The sequence below is a fragment of the Pelophylax lessonae genome (genome assembly GCF_965119305.1).
Source record: "Pelophylax lessonae genome assembly, chromosome: 2".
Taxonomy (NCBI): domain Eukaryota; kingdom Metazoa; phylum Chordata; class Amphibia; order Anura; family Ranidae; genus Pelophylax; species Pelophylax lessonae.
In genome coordinates, this window is record NC_138769.1 from 465,099,866 (window position 1) to 465,121,843 (window position 21,978).

At 40.3% G+C, this 21,978-nt stretch overlaps 1 protein-coding gene across 1 annotated transcript in view; it reads right to left on the minus strand.

The window, feature by feature from the left end:
* GRK1 (G protein-coupled receptor kinase 1) overlaps positions 1–21,978 on the minus strand; it is a gene marked incomplete at its 5' end in the record, with an annotated part of 59,162 nt that overhangs the window by 13,845 nt on the left and 23,339 nt on the right. The window contains 3 exons of the mRNA XM_082246843.1: positions 6,895–6,978; positions 13,870–14,027; positions 21,300–21,427. Coding sequence (XP_082102969.1) covers positions 6,895–6,978; positions 13,870–14,027; positions 21,300–21,427 — 370 coding nt within the window. The remainder of the gene's footprint in view (positions 1–6,894; positions 6,979–13,869; positions 14,028–21,299; positions 21,428–21,978) is intronic.

The window sequence follows — 21,978 nt, forward strand, 5'->3', positions numbered from 1 at the left end:
CTAAAATTGCTTACTACCACTGTATGTATTAAAAGGGAAATATATTTTAAGAATCTTTGAGAAGCAGTTTAAAAAGTTACTGGTAAAAAATAATTCTGTTAAACTTGATTTGAATCTAAACTGGTCTTACAACTAAACCAAAATGCAAACAAAGCAAATCCAAGGCATTGTACAACTATGTATAAAATTACAAACTCAATACAAAAAATGGAGGAATTCAAAAATATCATATTGTTTGAAATGTATATAGGGCTACCCCTGGAGGAGCTGCTGGAAATAATGTCTCTGTATACCCAGAAATGACACACCTTGCTCATCCTGCACTGGGGGTACTTCAATAAATGTATTGGAAACAGAAACAGCCTCAGGAAAAACAATTAGTAAGGCAAAGTACCAACAGGCAAAAAAACAATATATTGACTAAAAAAGAAAATTGGCTATTTGGAACAGTTAAAAAGTCTCTCTCTTCGCAGGTCAGTGGTAGGTGGAATATACAATATATATACAATTTTCTAAGTTACTGAATTTTGGGTTTTCACTAGCTGTAAGCCATAGTCATCACAATTAAAAGAAAGAAATGCTTAAAATATATAACTCTGTGTGTTATACACACCTATATAAAATATATGAGTTTGACATTTTGAATTGAATTACTGAAATAAATTAACTTTTTGATGATATTCTAATTTTATGAGACGAACCTGTATGCCGGCAATTTATTATCAACGGTCCCAATAAGAAAGGAAGTCATCTTGCAAAGGGATCAACTCTTCTTAGACCTGGGCTCACTACCTGGGTCTCTGTATGCTCATGTAGATCAGTTTAATGGACAGGGAGAAAGGTTGTTAAGCTCACACTCCTTTTTCAGTTAAAACAGTCTTTCTTTCTCCTCAATATAAGTAGTCAGAGGGGAGGTTCTCCAATGCAGTTCAGACTCATAGCATTCCTCATACCATCCCAGGGAGTAGATTCTCAATCTCCAAGTTAAGATTCTGAGGGCCAGTTTGTCTCTGGGTTTCTTTGAAGTGCTGCTCAGCAGCAGTGACCAGCAGCAGGGTCCTGGTCTCACTCAGTGGCGGTCTCCAACAGCAAGGTTCAGGACTCATATGGTAGCAGTCACCAGCAGCAGGACTACAGTCTCACTTGAAAGTGGTCACCAACAGTGAGATTACAGTTTTAATTGACAATGGGCACCCGCAGCATATTAATATATAAGGTGTGCAGTAATGGACTGAGACGAACATTAGATAGGTTTACAAAAGATTGCAGTGCGTTCAAACTCCAGGTACAAAATGCTGGCTTGTACCATAAAGAATATATATAGTGTAACAAATTAGACAAACACCTGTCAGGATTATTGGGGGTGATTAATATAATAATAGAAAAAAAATGGATTTAAAAAGCCATGTATATTTCATCTTATGCATATAAGATTCTGAATGGTACAGCGTCCATTTTGTTCAAGGTGAATGAAGGTTCATATATGTTAATGTTGCAAAATGTCTCTTACAAGCTTACAAGAGAGAGTAGAATTTCAACAGAGGTCTTTGTATTCCTTTTATCATAAATAAGGTAATACATTGACATCTCATCAGATAAGGGACAATTAGCGAGACACCATACTAGTCTAGCTTGTAATCTTATCTGTATATAACAATGGACAAAACCCCAGTATACTCTAGCAGACATTTAAAATGAACTATATAAGTTTTTTAAAGATACATTATTATGTGTGAGAAGATATTAGCCATAATTATGTCATTATATTATGTAAGGCATATACATACATATTTAGAAATTGTTTGTCTACCAAATGTTGGGTTTATATTCTTGTTAAATAACAAATTTTACTTAGACTTAAGAGTGAATACTAATTACTTCATTTTAAGGCATGTGGTAGGAGTGTTTATATAAGAATTGCTTTGGACTAGGCTAAGTGTTTTAGGTATCGTAAATATTACAGGCCAGACAAAATGTCTGACAGCTTATGGCATGGTCAAATAATTAATGGATCTTCACTAGCCAAGAGGTCAAAGATCATCAGATAAGAATATTTTCTAATTACTTTAAACACTGAATTTAATATACGGTACAATACTGCTCCCTTTGGACACACTAATAAATGCAGTCTTGAGATAATTCAGATATTTCCCATATAGAAATATTATATTGTATTAAAAATATAATTATTTAAATGGCATTACTTGCCAGGGTGGATGATGGAGATACAGATGGACATTTATATATGTACTGGGAGTATGGACAAAGTGTTTTATAGTTACTCTTGAACATAGAGAAATCATCCTTTAATTTTATTATTATACATTAAGTATTGAATTATCAGGAGAGGTGTGTCTATGACCTCACCAGTTAAGGTATAGAATATCCCAACCAATGGGGATAATGTTTCATCCCTCTGGGTTTAACTTATGGTAATTTTTATAGCCCTTTGTTCATACCATATAAAAGAACAACCCAGATGAGAGAGGACATCACACATCACTACTGACAACATACAATACACATACATCACACACACTACTACATCCATCGATATACTCATCCAGACATACTCCATCTTGCTCCATCATTCATCTGAAACTTTGAGGGACGCCAAACGAAACTCCTCCCTCACTGGCATCCATCTTAAGACTCTGGTAACGACCATTTGAAGCTAGCCGCCATCTTAAGTGTGGTAAATATGCCTTGCTGTGTTATTTGATTTTATTCAATATTGTTTACTTCTTTCCTTATATGTTTTATATTGCATATTTAAGGGTAATAAGATTACAATCCCAGCCGTATAAACCATGGTAGATTTTTCTCTAAAAAGCTGATTTTTGTTTTTATACACTTTTATTAATATCAGATTTAGCGCATTATTGCGATTTTAGTCTTCCATTTTGCATGGCTTATTGTCGCTCCATCTGCAGTGGAATGACTTTGGCTATGCGATTCGCAGACAATTGTGGTCTGTTTATATAGAACACTTATCTATGGTTTCTGCTATACCTGGAGAAATGGTAATCTTGCTTTCGTTTTGCTTTCACTTTCACTTTGTTTCACTTTCACTTTCATTATTGAGCTAAACATCACATTGCATTGATTGCTTGAAGTTAGTATTTTATGTAGAGTTGTTTCTTTGTGTCATTTCTTGTTTGATCATTTATTGTGAATACATGTCTTGTGAATAAATATTTTATATATTCCATACTGTAGACTGTACTCACTAAGATTGGTATATGCTTTTAAAAAGAAATTAATCAATTAAAAATAATTCACTACATATTGATTTGTGGAAATAGGTGAAGATTCTCCTTTCTCATAGATCTTTGCTTGTTGACATAAATAGACACTGTTATATTCAGAGCAGTATAAATATTCTGACATAATGAAGTACGAGCGCGAGAAATATTATTATTAAATATTCTTACACACTCCTGGCACTTTTTTGGCCATCTGTTTGCCACTGTTTTGCCATTCTGACTATAGGACAGGAAGTAAAGGAAAATCTCCCTAAAATGAGGGAAACCACCTCTTAGACAGTTATAATTGAAACACCCTTTGTAAGGTTTCAGCTTTATTGCTGTTCTGGTAACTACTCAAAATTTTGGTAATGATAATGGTCAAAAGGACAAATAGATGTAAATATCCTTATCAGGGACACAGGGAACAATAAAGACTTCTGGAAGTAGAAGGAAGGTGTGTGGCACTAGATATCTTAACCTCTTGCAAACCATGTAACACTTATGCACAGCAGCAGGGTGGCTATGTCATATTGTCCACACCCTGTGTATATACTGTATGCCTCAATGGGAGTCCAAGGTTTCTGTACTCACTATATATCCCTCTGCATTGCCAGGCTGGCAATCACATAACCACTGTGACAGATAACCACAGTGATCACGTGAAGGGAAGTCTATCTCACAATCTGGCATTAAGACCCACTCAAAGGGCAGCTTCATCACAGCTGTTTGGAAATCCTCTTCATCACCCACCATCCAGAAGTGGTTCCATCGAATTCACGATATCGAACATATGGAAAATTGTACTAGTTTTCTCAAAGATACAACTCAAAAATGGAACAATTTATGGTCCTGCTGAAAGGACTACTCCCATTCTGACGAATACAATCATACCCTGATAAACTCTTCCCCCTTCTGTTCAGGGAGCCATTAATAAAAACTAATTTTTTTCTGTTCATCAATTATATAATATCTTTAGATATATATCCTTTATATATATATATATATATATATATATATATATATATATATATATATATATATACACACAGTATCTCACAAAAGTGAGTACACCCCTCACATTTTTGTAAATATATCTTTTCATGTGACAACACTGAAGAAATTACTTTGCTACAATGTAAAGTGGTGAGTGTACAGCTTGTATAACAGTGTAAATTTGCTGTCCCCTCAAAATACCTCAACACACAGCCATGTCTAAACCTCTGGCATCAAAAGTGAGTACACCCCTAAGTGAAAATGTCCCAATTGGGCCCAAAGTGTCAATATTTTGTGTGGCCACCATTATTTTTCAGCACTGCCTTAACCCATTTGGGCATGGAGTTCACCAGAGCTTCACAGGTTGCCACTGGAGTCCTCTTCCACTCCTCCATGAGGACATCACGGAGCTGGTAGATGTTAGAGACCTTGCGCTCTTCCACCTTCTATTTGAGGATGCCCCACAGATGCTCAATAGAGTTTAGGTCTGGAGCCATGCTTGGCCAGTCCATCACCTTTACCCTCAGCTTCATTAGCAAGGCAGTGGTCATCTTGGAGGTGTTTGATGTCGTTATCATGTTGGAATACTGCCCGGAGACCCAGTCTCTGAAGGGAGGGGATCGTGCTATGCTTCAGTATATCACAGTACATGTTGGCATTCACGGTTCCCTCAATGAACTGTAGCTCCCCAGTGCCAGGAGCCATGCAGCCCCAGACCTGAACACTCCCACAACCATGTTGCCACATGAAAAGATATAATAAAATATTTACAAAAATGTGAGTGGTGCACTCACTCTTGTGAGATACTGTGTATGTTCTTCTGTCCCACCCTCCTCCTTTTTTCCCTAACCCTTCTTTCCCCTATTCCCCCAAAGCACCCACACCCCCATGTTGAGGGCGTGTGGCCTGGTATGGTCCAGGGGGGGGCGCTCCCTCGTCCCCTCTACTTTCCTAGCCTGCCGGGCTGCATGCTCGGATAAGAGTCTCATATGGATCTTGAGGGTGGACCCCCCCCAACGTATAACGTGGCATAGCGCTGTTTAAGCAATGTTATTCAGCTTTTAGCAGCATCAGACGTTTTAACAGCTTGACGCTGCAGCACCAGAATGCACTGGTCCTGGTTTTTTTTTGCAGCTATTAAACGCCTATACCACTTGGAGCTCCTAAAAGCTCTATGTGTGCATGAGGCCATAGAATAACATGGATGGGCATTCTGCAGCTGCAAAAAAAATGTCTGACGCTGCTAACAGCAGCTGCAAAATGCCCTGTGTGCATGGGGCCTAAAATTTAAAAGAAAAGAAATGCTGCTTTAACTGCCAGTTATTGAGAGCTTCAGATGCTTATTTCTGTTTCTAAACAAAGCGACTGGAGATTCCCTTCATCTCTAGGAGATCCTGCAAAACAAAGCAGCATGGGGTTCTCTCTAAAAATACATTCCAGACCCTTCTCCTTGATGATAGTTTGGTATGGAATGTGAAGGTGAGGCCCACGCAAAAAAAAAAAAAAAAATTATGTGGGATCCCCCAAACTCTACTCCCATCCCTCCGAAGGTGTCATCTGTCCTCTGCTGCCAGCTCATCTGCATCCTCTCTGCAGTCAGTGCCTCATGACACACATGGTGTTCCATCCACCACCGGTGCCCGGCCTCACCTCTGAGTTTTGGGAGTTGCTCTCAAATCCTGGCAGTTTCCATACCTCTGAACATGCCGTCGGAGAAGATTGAGAAGGGGGTGGGTGGAGCTAAAGTACTTGGCGCAGAGGAGGAAGTTAAATCCTCCTCTTCTCTGAATGCTGGGCTCTTGGCCTTGATTTGTGGTGACATGACGTCACTAGTTGCTAGATGTCAGGCGTCAGGCGGTCCTAGCAACCAGTTTGGACAGTGTAGATCCAGCAGTGGAACAAGGTAAAATGGGCCTCGGCTGGCCAGGACAAGTACTATCAGTGAGGAAAGAGGAGATGCAGCAGCAGAACATGGTAGAGGGGTGAGGATGCACGTGGTGAGCGAGTGCAGTATTGTGCAGGGACAGGGAATTCCACTGCTGGAGACAGTAACTTGGTGAGCCTGGTGTGTCATCTCCAAATACACAGAGTCATTTTATCCAGCTGCTCCTCCCGGGGTGGTGCTACAAACATTATTTTTTACAGCTACATGTTCCCCAGGGCAGTGACCCCCCCCCGACATGTTTTTCTTTTACAACCCCTTGCCTACAAACCCACTAGCCTACTAGCCCAGGTATTTTTGGGTTTGACAAATTCAGCTCCAATTGATTTCAGTTTGGTTTGGGTTCAGTTTGCCAAACTCTGCTCAGACTGAACCCAGGGCAGTTGGGCTCATCCCTATCCCCAATAGTTACATGCAACTTTAAATGCTAGCCACTTACTGTATGAGAAGTAGGTAGCAGATCCTATTAAGCCATCAAGGAAAGTTGAAGACACCTCTTACAAAGTAAACAGACCCCTAAAAGACTGAGTGTCCAATATTTTTTTTAACCAACTGTATATTACATTTTTGTGAAAATTGACAATAAACTATGGGACAGCATTTTAATTTCCCTTTCATTGCTTGTCTGCATTCACTATAAAAAAAATTCCACAGTAGTTAAGCTGGGACGGGAGACCATATACTTCACACAGTCATATGTACACAAGTTACCTGGAGTTCCTGCATAGCCCTTGATTTTGTTTTTCTTCTCTTTCAGTTGCACAGCAAGCCCAAGGTCAGAAATACGGACATTTCCTGAAAAGCAAACACAGACTTTGTTCTGCAAGACTTCACTTTACAGCTGCCTTTCTGTTGGCCAGGAATATCAGAGCTCATAGTTTTAAACCAAAAACATTTTAATGTAGAATTTTGTGGACTCAATCACTGAGCTAAATAGAAAACAATAAGAAAAGAGTTGCTTAAATGTTTGTTATGCATACGTGCAAGTTGCAACAATGGTAGACAAAATACATCACGTGTCTTGTACTCATGTTGTTAGATAATCTGTGTAATGTCCTTTATATTATTTGCATGTTAGAAAAGCAAACATGTCATCTGATTACAACCCCCCCCCCCCCCTCCCTGAAAAGACTTGTAAAAGTGGCAAGTTTGGTTTTAAAAGTGTTACAAGTATATATATTATTTCAGACTATTTTCAATAAAGCTGGATTCAAAAATAATGTACTGTATGTCCCATGTTTGGGAACGCAAAAAGTTCTGCGTTGGGGGGCACATTTTACAGATGTCTTTATAGATGCCTTGAAGCTGTATTTACTGTATTTACAAATGTATTTAAAACCTCTTTTTTTAACTTGAATAGTTGAGTATTGCTTGTATCTTAGAAGGGAATAAATCCTGAAAGCGTGTCCTGAAAATATGAATGTTAGCGCAAATAAAACGGGCAGTACACAATGATAATGTTGCAAGTGCACAAATTCAGCTACAATCAAAACTGAAGAGTTTTTCTTTTCTCCTGAATAAAATGTAATTTTTTTTTAGAAAACGCTTGTATTGTTCTATGCTTTGCTCAGCCTATGTTTACCTTACTCATTTTTGCTAGTTTTAAATTGATCTAAGTGGTTGCCATTGCTGCTTTAGCTGGATTTGGTGTACATTATTGGCCTTCAGTTGGCTACGAGTTGTGCTAGGCTTCTGGTATGTGGTAGCACCTTTAAAGAGAATAGGATTTCCACGATAACCTACTCTCAATTTGAATACATATATACTGTATATATTCAATAGCTGGGAATAGTTTTGAGTTAGAGACCATACTTTACAGAGGTAGCTGGACGCAGCAGTGAAGCTTCACAAGTATTTTCAAATGCATGCAGGAATTCTGTTTTTAATCTAAGTAGTTGAAGCAGACCTAAAAGACCTGTTTTGTTAAATAGTATTGGGCGAGTGGTTCGGACCTAGCATAAGTTTGGCCCGAACATCACCCATTCGGAAAACACCTGAATTTACGAGATGTTCGCTTGCCGAGTGCCCCACAAAGCACTGCACGCTGCTCAGTGCATTCTAAGCCCTGATTGGACCAAGATGGCGGTTAGCCTTTGTCATAAGTGAAGCTTTTGTTTTCTTTTTTCGGGTCCGGCAGTTGCAGAGAGCGGCGTGATTAATGATGGATCTACATTGGGGGACATTGTTTTTTATTTTTAATAAAATAATTGTAAAAAATTGTGTCTGTGTTCTTATTTCTTTTTGACACTTTTTGGCGAATAGGTGGGGGTGCTCATTCACACGGGGGGGGCAGGATCTGGGAATCCTTGTTAAAGGGGGCTACCACATTCCGATAAGCCCCTGCCTGCAGACCCCTACAACCACAGCCCAGGGTTGTCCAGAACCATCAACATGGGGACAAGGTGCTTTGGGATGGGGGGGCAGAGCCCCCCCTGCCCCAAAGCACCCCCCGCGTTGAGAGCATGTGGCCACAGTACAGATGTGCAACTTTACAGGCAGACTATGGGGACCCCCCAGGCACTACATTTAACCACTTTACCACCGGAGGATTTTGCTGTCTTACGTCCAGGCCACTTTTTGCGATTCGGCGCTGTGCGACTTTAACTGACAATTGCGTGGTCGTGCGACGCCGTACCCAAACGAAATTTACGTCCTTTTTTCCCACAAGCAGAGCTTTCTTTTGGTGGTATTTGATCACCTGTGCGCTTTTTACTTTTTGCGCTATAAACAAAAAAAGAGCGTTTATTTTGAAAAAATAACAATATTTTTAACATTTTTTTATATGAAATTCCCCCCCAAAAAAATTTAAAAATCTAATTTTTTTTAAATTTTTGGCCAATTTGTTTTCTGCTACATATGTTTGGTAAAAAAAATCACAATAAGCGTATTTTAATTGGTTTGCGCAAAAGTTATTGCGTTTACTAACTATGGGAAAGATTTCTGTCATTTTTGGTGTTTTTTTTTTAACGCGTAATGGCGGCGATCTGCGATTTTGGGGCGGACAGATCGGACCCTTGACTGACATTTTTGACACTTTTGGGGGTACCAGTGACATTACTGCAGTAATCAGTGCTATATATATGCACTGTTACTGTAAAAATTACACTGGCAGTGAAGGGGTTAATTTTATTGGAGAGGGAGGGGTTAATGTATGCCTGGTGCTTACTGACGTGTGGGGGGGGAGGTGACTGAGTGACAGAAGGACAGATCGGATGTTCAGCTATGCTGAACACTCCGATCTGTCAGTCCCTGTCACTTAGGAGATCCGCCCGCTCTGTTTACACAGGCGGGCGGATCTCCTCACTCGATTCCCCGATGATCGGGGAAGAGCGGCGGCGTTCGCCGCTGCTCCTTCCCTGGCCCGACTCCCGCTGTGACTGAAAACAGCGGGAGCGCGCCTCCGGCGTGCGCCGCCTACAGGGGGAGGAGTCCAGCGACGTAGGTCTACGTCGCTGGACGGGAACGAGCCACTGTGCCGCAGTAGCAGCACAGTGGCTGGGGGTCAAAGTGGTTAAAGGAATGTTTCATTTTTATTGGTTCACTTTAGCATTAAAATCATATGCTGCAAATAAATGATGTGGCTGAACCCCCACACAGCTGGGCCAATGTGACAGCGGCTATGGGGGGAAAGGAAACCCTGCCCGCTGTCACGGGGAAGGGGGAGGGTGAGTAAAGGGAACAGGGGAGCTGCATAGTAATGTGTTACACCCTAAATACAGGTGAAAATGTAACATGTTACTAAAGGAGAAAGTATCCTTTAATTCTGGTCACATGACCCCAGCAGCTGTTTTTGTATTTTAATCCTGCCTTTCAGCAAAGGTCATGTGAGGTTTTGGGTCATATCAATGGCTGCCCTAGGATCTCAGGACTGTGGTTTCTGCAACCAAGTATGTCATGCCTTCTGTTTTGATTTGAAGAAAAGCCGAAGCACATACTCACCTTTCCATTATCCACCCTCTGCTCTCTTCAGCTGTCAGGAGCGAAAAAATATACAATACTTCTCGGTATAAAAAAGCATGTGACTCACTCCATGTGACTGCCCTAAGCCCATCACCAAGCATCAATGCTGTTCCATGAGTAGAGTGACTATATTTAGTGACTAGTAGCTTACACAGAGTGGCTTCTTCTGCACCTGTCAGTTCAATAGAGTGGCAAGTAAGTGAAGAAAAGGTTAATGTGTGCATAGGGGAGAGGATTCAAGTGAACCTGTTACTTGGCCCTTTATTATACCTGATCTTGTATGGGGAGTCCAGCTCAGACTACAAGGAAAATTTCCTTTATTCCCATTTATCAATGTGTCAAAGTCAGCTGCGAGTAACAGAAAAAATCTGTACCTATGGCACCTTGGTTTTCCATGTCTTCTGTTAAAATAATCTCCTGGAATGTTTACATAAACCAGGTTATGCATTTTGAATCTAGTGACCCTTTAAACTTTGCATTCCAACCTAACTATTTCAACCCAACATGTTTTTTTAAAGGATCTTACCATTACTGAATTATAACTGCTGTTTTTGTTTTTAATTTTGTTGTAGTTAATATTGCACTTTGGATATTGCTGTTTTCTTTGCTGAGTTAGGCAGAATGCAGTTCCGATTTTTGCACACAAGCGAAACAATATTATGATTGCTCTGATTAAACTCAAAATACAAAAATTATATATATGCTTCAAGTTTACATTCACAATTGTTTCCCCTCCTCTAGTTTCTTCAAAATGATGTGTACATTTAGTCCCCATAAGTACCTTAGAATACAGTGCCTTGGGAAAGTATTCAGCCCCCTTGAACTTTTTGACCTTTTGCCACATTTCAGGCTTCAAACATAAAGATATAAAACTGTAATTTTTTGTGAAGAATCAACAACAAGTGGGACACAATCATGAAGTAGAACAAAATTTATTGGATATTTCAAACTTTGTTAACAAATAAAAAACTGAAAAATTGGGCGTGCAAAATTATTCAGCCCCTTTACTTTCAGTGCAGCAAACTCTCTCCAGAAGTTTAGTGAGGATCTCTGAATGATCCAATGTTGACCTAAATGACTAATGATGATAAATAGAATCCACCTGTGTGTAATCAAGTCTCCGTATAAATGCACCTGCACTGTGATAGTCTCAGAGGTCCGTTTAAAGCGCAGTGAGCATCATGAAGAACAAGGAACACACCAGGCAGGTCCGAGATACTGTTGTGGAGAAGTTTAAAGCCGGATTATGATACAAAAAGATTTCCCAAGCTTTAAACATCCCAAGGAGCACTGTGCAAGGGATAATATTGAAGTGGAAGGAGTATCAGACCACTGCAAATCTACGAAGACCTGGCCGTCCCTCTAAACTTTCAGCTCATACAAGGAGAAGACTGATCAGAGATGCAGCCAAGAGGCCCATGATCACTCTGGATGAACTGCAGAGATCTCCAGCTGAGGTGGGAGACTCTGTCCATAGGACAACCATCAGTCGTATACTGCACAAATCTGGCCTTTATGGAAGAGTGGCAAGAAGAAAGCCATTTCTTAAAGATATCCATAAAAAGTGTTGTTTAAAGTTTGCCACAATCCACCTGGGAGACACACCAAACATGTGGAAGAAGGTGCTCTGGTCAGATGAAACCAAAATCGAACTTTTTGGCAACAATGCAAAACGTTATGTTTGGCGTAAAAGCAACACAGCTCATCACTCTAAACACACCATCCCCACTGTCAAACATAGTGGTGGCAGCATCATGGTTTGGGCCTGCTTTTCTTCAGCAGGGACAGGGAAGATGGTTAAAATTGATGGGAAGATGGATGGAGCCAAATACAGGACCATTCTGGAAGAAAACCTGATGGAGTCTGCAAAAGACCTGAGACTCGGACGGAGATTTGTCTTCCAGAAAGACAATGATCCAAAACATAAAGCAAAATCCACAATGGAATGGTTCACAAATAAACATATCCAGGTGTTAGAATGGCCAAGTCAAAGTCCAGACCTGAATCCAATTGAGAATCTGTGGAAAGAACTGAAAACTGCTGTTCACAAACTCTCTCCATCCAACCTCACTGAACTCGAGCTGTTTTGCAAGGAGGAATGGGCAAAAATTTCAGTCTATCTATGTGCAAAACTGATAGAGACATACCCCAAGCGACTTACAGCTGTAATCGCAGCAAAAGGTGGCGCTACAAAGTATTAACTTAAGGGGCTGAATAATTTTGCACGCCCAATTTTTCAGTTTTCTATTTGTTAAAAAAGTTTGAAATATCCAATAAATTTCGTTACACTTCATGATTATGTCCCACTTGTTGTTGATTCTTCACAAAAAATTACAGTTTTATATCTTTATGTTTGAAGCCTGAAATGTGGCAAAAGGTCAAAAAGTTCAAGGGGGCTGAATACTTTCGCAAGGCAATGTAATTTGTTTCCCATCTGCATCAATTTCCTTTATACCTGTATCTGTAATTTATTCTGTTCTCTCAATATCTCTCTTCATAGTCACCCATTCAGATGCACGCAGACAGTGTAAGTGATGACAAATGATGAGCCAGAGCCTTAGTGGAAAAGCACATCCCTGGCAACCCTTTCAGCATGTTCCTCCCTGCTGGCCACTGGATGGTGAAGACTTTAGCCGTTCTGTGCTGATCAGTTGCTTGACTACAATTTAAGAAGCAGGTCTGAGAATGTAATCAAGCAACTGATGCATAGTTGTAGTTAAAGCGGATGATCGCTGCATCTGAGCTCCACAAACCAAAATATTTATTTAATTTTTTTAATATTCAAAGCATGCTCCCCCATTCATCCATGTATCAAAGCTTTATTTTGTCAAGAAATCACTTTGAAAAACACCCCTCTCGCAATGCTGGCTGTGGCCATCATTGAGTAGGGGCAAATGACTCATGTAGCATTTACTTCTGGAATCAATATGCCCTTAGCTCAAGCATGCATAGTGTGCTCAGCTGGCAAACAAAGCTTCCTGTAGGCTCCTGGGATGTATGACATTTTTTGCCTAGGCAAGAAACTGGGAAGTAACAGAAGAAATGTTAAAAAAAAAAATGTTTAAAACAAGTAAATATGATATACTTTCCTATCTATTTACTAATGCCAGGAGCTGGAGGATTAAAAATAATCAATGTTGATTGGGAAGGTGAAGCTCTTTAAAGTCTAAACCAGTGTTTCTCAACTCCTCAGTCCTCAGGGCACACTAACAGGCCAGGTTTGCAAGAAAACTAAAATACATCACAGGTGATATCATTTGCTGCTCAGTGATTGCAGTATTCTAGTCTGTATCTCCTCAAGGCAATACTTAAAATCTTTCCTGTTAGTGTGCCTTGAGGACCGGAGTTGAGAAACACTGGTCTAAACCATCCAGTGGCCAGCTACCTCCCTACAACATGCAAATCTAAAGGGTGCTGGGGATGTGTTCTTTTACTGTTAACTCAGCAGGAAGTTGATGTATCACCCCCGCCACTGCTGGCTTTTATGAAGACCAAAAAACAGCTGCTGCAGCTACTGTGATGAGCATATGCACACATTTTTAAAGTAAAAAAAAACATTTCAACAATATTAATACAACATTTGTTGTCAGTGATTATTGCTCTTTATTAATGCTTATTGTAACGAATTGTGACTTTAGTACTCCTTCGTGGTTATCTGCTACTAAAAAGTGCAACAGTAACCATCTAGCATTAAACTTTTGTAAGCATAAAAAAACAAAAACATACCATCGTTATCTAATAATACATTTTCTGGTTTTAAATCCCGATAGATAATCCTGTTTTGATGTAAGTGTTCCATGCCACATACGATCTGAGCAGTATAAAAACAGGCTCGAGGTTCATCAATACCTGGATTTTCTTCATCAACATTGTAAATATGGAACCTTAATACAAAATAGATTTGAAAACAGTCATCCATGATAACACACAAGATTCTGAAACAAGTCATTATTTTGTTACCCAGTAATAAGAAGTTTGATTTTTTTTGTCTTTACCTACAGACTTCAAGAAGAAAAAACAAACTCATAATTTCCTGTTTTGAATCTGAGATTTTAACAAATATGCATAACATTTTTAACAGAGGAACTACAAAATTTCAAGAGGTAAGTGCTAGATAGCATCTGTTTTGTTATAATATCTAGGGTGTTTGTAAAATTCCTGGTGATACCAAACACATCAGTCTCACACAGAATGAGCTTACAGGAATTTTAACTAAACAAAAATTCAACCTGCACAATTGTAACTAGCGTAATTATTTTACTCTCTCAGCCAAATTGAAGTTGGCCAAATGTCAACATTTAGCAATGAGCCGAGAAGGGTCATTGTTGACAGACACTGTAAGCACCACTTGCCACAGTGGGGAATTGTAGCAGCTGGCATTTATTTTGCAAGTTTTCTAGTCAATTGTCACCCCTAGAGGGGCTGGCTAGCAGTATTGTGTAGGTCACATAGGTTGCCTAATCTAGTTAAAAACATCTCGTGTCTATGGGTATATTTTTGCACTCAAGTGAATTCTCACTCCAAAGAGGCTCTATGACTTAATTCTATTATAGGTTTTTACCCATAGTATCCAACAAGTCCATAAATAAATAAAGTCCACCAAAATTGTGCAACATAAAGTGTTGAGATCTTCTCCCGTTAAATCAAGTATCAATCACACACCACCTCGCGCGCACTTGGTGATCCCTCTCCCCAGTAGGTATACACTAACCAAATCATAATGCCTCCCACTCTCATGGTTGGCATAAAACACCTATGGGAATATCCAGCCATTCAGGTATAGAATGTCACCAAGCATCTCCCCAGGATTTATAAATGGCCATAATCATGTGAAAAAAGTAACAGTATCCTCCAATGGTAAAGTAACCAAATATGCAGTGGGAGGCATTGTGATTCGGTTAGTGTATACCTGCTGGGGAGAAGGATCACCAAGTCAGGGGCGTAACTACAGGGGTTGCAGGGGTTGCAATCGCTACCGGGCCCCATGCTCCAGGGGGCCCGGTAGCAAACCAGTGGGTGAACTTCCAGGATCGCAAAGGTCACACTTGCGACCGGACACTGGTATTGCACCACTGTGGGGAGGCCCCAAGATTGCAGGAAGGGGGCCCACAAGATTGCAGGAAGGGGGCCCACTGCAGAACCTGTGAAAGAATCCTGCTGCGGGACCGTAATAAAAGGCCATGCAACGAGTGTAAAGAGCCCCAGGATTAGTGGGAAGAGCCCTGGGCTTGAAGGTAAGGGCACCGGCCAGGGGTCTGAGGGGCCCTTCATGGTTTCTTGCATCAGGGCCCTGAAGGTTCTAGTTACGCCTCTGCACCAAGTGCATGCGAGGTGGTGTGTGATTGATACTTGTCTCAACAGGGGAAGATCTCAACATTATACTTTGCACAATTTTGGTGGACTTTAATTATTTATGGACTTTTTAAATACTATGGGTGAAAACCTATAATTGAATTAAGTCACAGTGCCACTTTGGAGTGAGAATTTGCTTTACACTGTGAGTACTCCTGCTTGTAAATTTGTATGGTGGAAGCAGTGAAAGATAACGCATGCACTATTATTATTGAATTATACGTTTTTTTTTTGATAATGGATAGTAATTATTTTTTGGATTGCTTTTGATGCTCCACAGCACAGAGACAGCGCAGAGACTATTTTGCACACTATCTTTTTGCACTAACAATCCCACAGAACCAGCTGTAATACCTTGTTGAAGTTTTTTTACTAAAAAAGAAAATGACTCAATAAGACATTTGACTAAATTTAAGCCCCGTACACACGTACCGATTGTCGCCAGTAAATATTCGGCCGACGACCGATCGGCCGATTGTAGGCTTGTTAGTATGATGCTTCCGACAGCCGACAGCGCATTTTCGGCCGAACATAATCGGGTGTGCAGGCATTAAAATTTTTGTTGGCCAACACCAGAACGGCCGATTGTTCGCCAATCAGTACAGATTTCGGCCGACAGACAGCAGATTAGCAAGACTGGGCATGCTCAGAAAAGAAAAAAGACAAGGAAAGTTAACCATCACATGACATCACTTCTGCAGTCGGCTGTTGTTGGCCGACAAAATTCGTGTGCAGTCTTTTGCAGTTTTCAACAGACACGACAGCCCTGGACAAAAGACGGCCGATCGTTCGGCGGAAGATCAGTACGTGTGTACGGGGCATAACTCTAATTCATGTATGCAGGCTTCGTGATAATCTGAGCTGCTTTTTTTTTTCTATAAAGTTCTATGTGAATTCAAAGTAATTTAAAGCAGCTTAGTGTTACTTAAAGTGACACTAAACAATATCTTTCTTTTCCAAAAATAATCCATACACATCCACGACTTAATAGTCCTGTAATCTATGTTTTATTAAATTGTCTCTTACTGTGTTTCTCAGCCTCCTTTTAATGTCCTCCGTGAGCTTATGAACCTTTTCCCCTTGCACTGCTCTATGTAGACTAAAAAACCCATAGTCCATAGTCCCCAGTCCATCTCAGGAGTGAGCTGCCCTCTTCTTTGGTCCCACAGGGGACTCTGAGAGCAGTAGGAGCCATAGGCTCCTGCAGCTGTCAGTCAAGTTCTGTGAGGAGGTAGCAGGGGGCATGGCCAAGTCACACTGTGTTTGTCTGTGGACTCAAACATCCCAGCTCAGGAGCAAGGGTACATGGGTGCCCCCATAGCAGCCGAAATGCTGGGGGTGCCCCTGCAGGAAGGAGGAGTGGAAGCACCAGCAGGGAACCAAAACATAGAGCAAGTATGAGGTGGTATCAAAAAGTTTTGAGACTAGCTCTGTTTAAAAGAAAGTACTTTATTTATCTATGTTTACACACTATCACCTTCAAAATAGTTCCCGTACACAGCAATACAGCGCCCCTAGCATTCCTGTCACTTCAGGAATGTGTCCTGAAAGTCTTCTTTTCGAAGGGTGTCAAGCACCTTCTGCTATTCGCACTGGATCTCAGCAATGGTGTCAAAACGGCGACCTTTGAGCTGAATCTTCAACTCATTGCAGTATCGCTGAAAACTTGCCGAATCATGTTAAACGCCTCTGTGGCAGATTTGCCCAGTTTCACACAGAATGTCACATTTGCTATTCATGATGAAATAACAGCCGTGGTAATGCACGTGGTCAGAATAGCACCAATTGCACAGCTCCTGATGTACACAGGACGAGATCTTTTGGCACACTGACTTTTGAAGGTTGGTGCACCCTGTGACTTTTGCTGCTATCTGTTGGCGTGTTAAAAAATTAGTCTTGAAACTTTTTGATACCAGCTCGCAAGTATAATCTCTTTTTTATTTTAATTAAAACAAAAAGGTTTAGTATCACCTAAAATGTGGTGTCTGCATTCGTTTTCCTTGTTTAGGCTTTTTTTTCCCTTTATTTTTACCTGGTGAACCTGCCAGTAACACACTTCCTGTCTTATGGCGCTTTTCCACTGCATGGAACCGAACGGTTCGGCTCGCTTTTGTGCTTTTCCACTGCTGGTACCGCATGCTATGGTGTAGGAACGGTTCGGTACGGTACGGTGACGCTTTTCCACTGCATGTAACCGAACGGTACGGCTCTCAAAAACAGTAGCACCTAGATTGTGGTTCCAAGAGGTACCATACCCGGTACCATATCCCACAATCCTTTGCATGTAGTCACTACTAGCCACTGATTGGTCAGAGAATCCCACCCACCCTGTTGTTATCCCACCCACTTAACTTTAGTACTACTTTAGTGGAAAAGCAAACCATACCGTACCATACCGAACCGTTCCAACACCGTACCATGCGGTACCAGCAGTGGAAAAGCAAACCGGGCCAAGCAGGGCCGAGTAGAGCCGAGCCGATACTTGTAGTGAAAAAGTGCCATTATAGTATTTTCAGTATGGATGGAGGAGCAATGGGGACACCTTTGGAAAACAGCATTGCCAATCTGGGGAAAGGATAGTGTTACATTGGCCATACATGCTTCGATTTCATTATCCGATTAATGTGCAATTAAATCAAAGCACTTGAATCAGAAACCGATCGAATAGTTATAATTTCCTTCCAATTACTTGGCATAAATTATATTTTATTAACTAAGTCGATCAGCCAGGACAGAAAATAGTTTGAGATTATTTAGCCATTCTATCAAACAGAAATACGATTAATAACTTATGATCTTACTATCTTCTAACTATCGATCACGCTCCACTTCCCCGTGTGACAATATTGTCAATTTTGGGATAAAGATTTTACATATATGAATAAGAACTGACCATTTTTAGCTATTGGTAAGTGGGTTGTTTCAGCCCTCTAGCTGGCACTCTTGCTGCACAGCTTGGTCTGTTGGAGGAAACTGAAAAATAACAGACTTACTGGCCAGATCGCCAGGTGAAAATAAAGGAAACAAAGCCTAACAAAGAAAACTAGTGCAGCTATGACATCTAAAACTTGGTAAGGTTCAAAGTAATACATTTTTGTTTGTGGGTTTAATACCACATTAAGTCTGATTACAGATCTTAGAAAAAAAAAAAAAAGATGTATCTGCATAAAAAACTGAAACTGAAGCATGGAATGCAATGCTAAGCATGAAATATAGAAAATAACAAAACATGCCTTGTTAGGCAATGCTAGATTGTATGCAATGATATGTTACTTAATAAATGTTTTATTATTTGTGTTTGTGAAGAAATTTAAAATGAGTAAAGAAGGAAAAATTACCCAAAATACAGACTTACATACTGTATGTTTTCAAAGAGAGTGCTATGAAAGCTGTAAATTACCAGGAGAAGGCTATGATTCCTCAAAAATTTTTAAGGGGTGTTATGCCACATGATGATATAAATGAGAGTAGTAAAAGCTAAATCTCCCCACAGAGAGTGTTATGAGTTCTCTACAATACTTTACTGACTGATCCATGAGCTGCATATTACTAGGGAGTAGTTATAAAATCAGAAGATTGCATGAGAGGCGCTCATACAAGAGCTAACAGACGGCACCAGAACTGCAGGTTTTGCAGAGCACTTGGAAATCCCTGTTATTATCCATGAGTTGTGCACATTACTAGAGAGAGTGCCATGTAATGTGTATGTTACTAGAGCGAGTGCCATGAGATATGCACATTACTAGAGAGAGTCCAATTATAAGTTTACATTACTAGAGGAAGTGCCATGAGATGTTCACATTACTAGGGAGAAACATGAGATGTTCACATTACTAGGGAATACTATGAGATGTTCACATTACTAGGGAGCACCATGAGATATTCACATTATTAGGGAATACTATGAGATGTTCACATTACTAGGGAGCACCATGAGATATTCACATTACTAGGGAGCCTCATGAGATATTCACATTACTAGGGAGCACCATGAGATGTTCACATTAATAGGGAGCATCATGAGATGTTCACATTACTAGGGAGCACCATGAGATGTTCACATTACTAGGAAGCACCATGAGATATTCACATTACTAGGGGGCACCATGAGATATTCACATTACTAGGGAGCACATGAGATGTTCACATTACTAGGGAGCACCATGAGATGTTCACATTACTAGGGAGCACATGAGATGCTCACATTACTAGGGAGCACATGAGATGTTCACATTACTAGGGAGCACCATGAGACATTCACATTACTAGGGAGCACCATGAGATATTCACATTACTAGGGAGCACCATGAGATATTCACATTACTAGGAAGCACCATGAGATGTTCACATTACTAGGGTGCACCATGAGAAGTTCACATTACTAGGGAGCACCATGAGAAGTTCACATTACTAGGGAGCACCATGAGATATTCACATTACTAGGGAGCACCAGGAGATGTTCACATTACTAGGGTGCACCATGAGAAGTTCACATTACTAGGGAGCACCATGAGATGTTCACATTACTAGGGAGCACCATGAGATGTTCACATTACTAGGGAGCACCATGAGATGTTCACATTACTAGAAAACACCACGAGATGTTCACATTACTAGGGAGCACCATGAGATATTCACATTACTAGGGAGCACCATGAGATGTTCACATTACTAGGGTGCACCATGAGAAGTTCACATTACTAGGGAGCACCATGAGATGTTCACATTACTAGGAAACACCACGAGATGTTCACATTACTAGGGAGCACCATGAGATGTTCACATTACTAGGGAGCACCATGAGATATTCACATTACTAGGAAACACGAGATGTTCACATTACTAGGGAGCACCATGAGATGTTCACATTACTAGGGAGCACCATGAGATATTCACATTACTAGGGAGCACCATGAGATGTTCACATTACTAGGGAGCACCATGAGATGTTCACATTACTAGGGTGCACCATGAGAAGTTCACATTACTAGGGAGCACCATGAGATGTTTACATTACTAGGGTGCACCATGAGAAGTTCACATTATTAGGGAGCACTGTAAGATGTTCACATTACTTGAGAGAGCACCATGAGAGTTGAATGTTCACATTGATATAGAGAGTGTCATGAGATGTTCATATTACTAGAGAGATGTTCACATTACTAGAGATAGTGCCATGAGATGTTCAAAATACTAGCGAGAGCACCATGAGATGTTCACATTACTAGAGAGAATGGCATGAGATGTTCACATTACTAGAGAGAGTGCCATGAGATGTTCACATTACTAGAGAGAATGGCATGAGATGTTTGTTCACATTACCCGACTGTACCATGTGAGATTATAGTATAAAAGACTGGATGCAGCAAAACAGGAGTATGTGTTCTCATGGTCGTATCGTAACATCGTTCGTGGCATTTCTTTTTAAGGGTAGAGCAGGCAATCGCTGCTAATATTTTTGCTTAATAATTTGTGTGCAATATGATATTGTCACTTATGTTCTTAATGAGAAAACAGGAGTTACTTCCCTTCAACCACCAATCTATTTCACATGTCTTGAATGTTAAAATCTGACTTATGATTATGGTGAAAAAACTTCAGTTTTTGATTCTCATATGGTTCATAGTTGTCAACACCCCAGTGAGCATGTGCTGCTCTCCTAATTATACCCAAGAATATTTATAGCATCTTGGATGATTATGGCAATTTTGTAGATATGAGAAATATATCTCCTTAACATTACTAAAATACATTATTTATTATTATAAAATGTTAACAATTTTATAGCAATGGTAATGACTTACCGTAGGTCACCTCCATTCATTATAGTCATAACTAAGCAGACATCATTTTTTGTTTGGTATGCATATGCCAAAGAGACAATAAATCTACTGTGAACTTTAGCAAGAATCCTTTTTTCCACCATGGCACCCTGTAATCAAAAAAAAAAATTTCTAAGTCAAGTTTCATCTTTCTGAAAGTACTATCATGAATATCCTGTATGTTAGAAACCTAGGATTTAGGTTGAAATAAACAATTATCAGAATTGGTCAAAGATTCCCACACTATGGTCATGCACACAGGACATTTATTTTATTTATTTTTTTAAATTCTTTATTTATAAACAGGCATGCCAAAATGACAACAGATATGCTATAGTACAAAAATGGCACTTTTCCACTGCAAGTACCGGCTCGGCTCCACTCGGCCCTGCTTGGCTCAGTTTGGTTTTCCACTGCATGGTACCGCATGGTACGGTGTTGGAACGGTTCGGTACGGTTTGGTACGGTTTGCTTTTCCACTAAAGTAGTAAGTGGGTGGGATAACAACGATTCTCTGACCAATCAGTGGCTAGTAGTGACAAACAGTCAAGGCTGCATGCAAAGGATTGTGGGATATGGTACCAGTACGGCCCTCTTGGAACCACAACCGAGATGGTACTGTTTAAGCGAGCCGTACCGTTCGTTCAGTTCCATGTAGTGG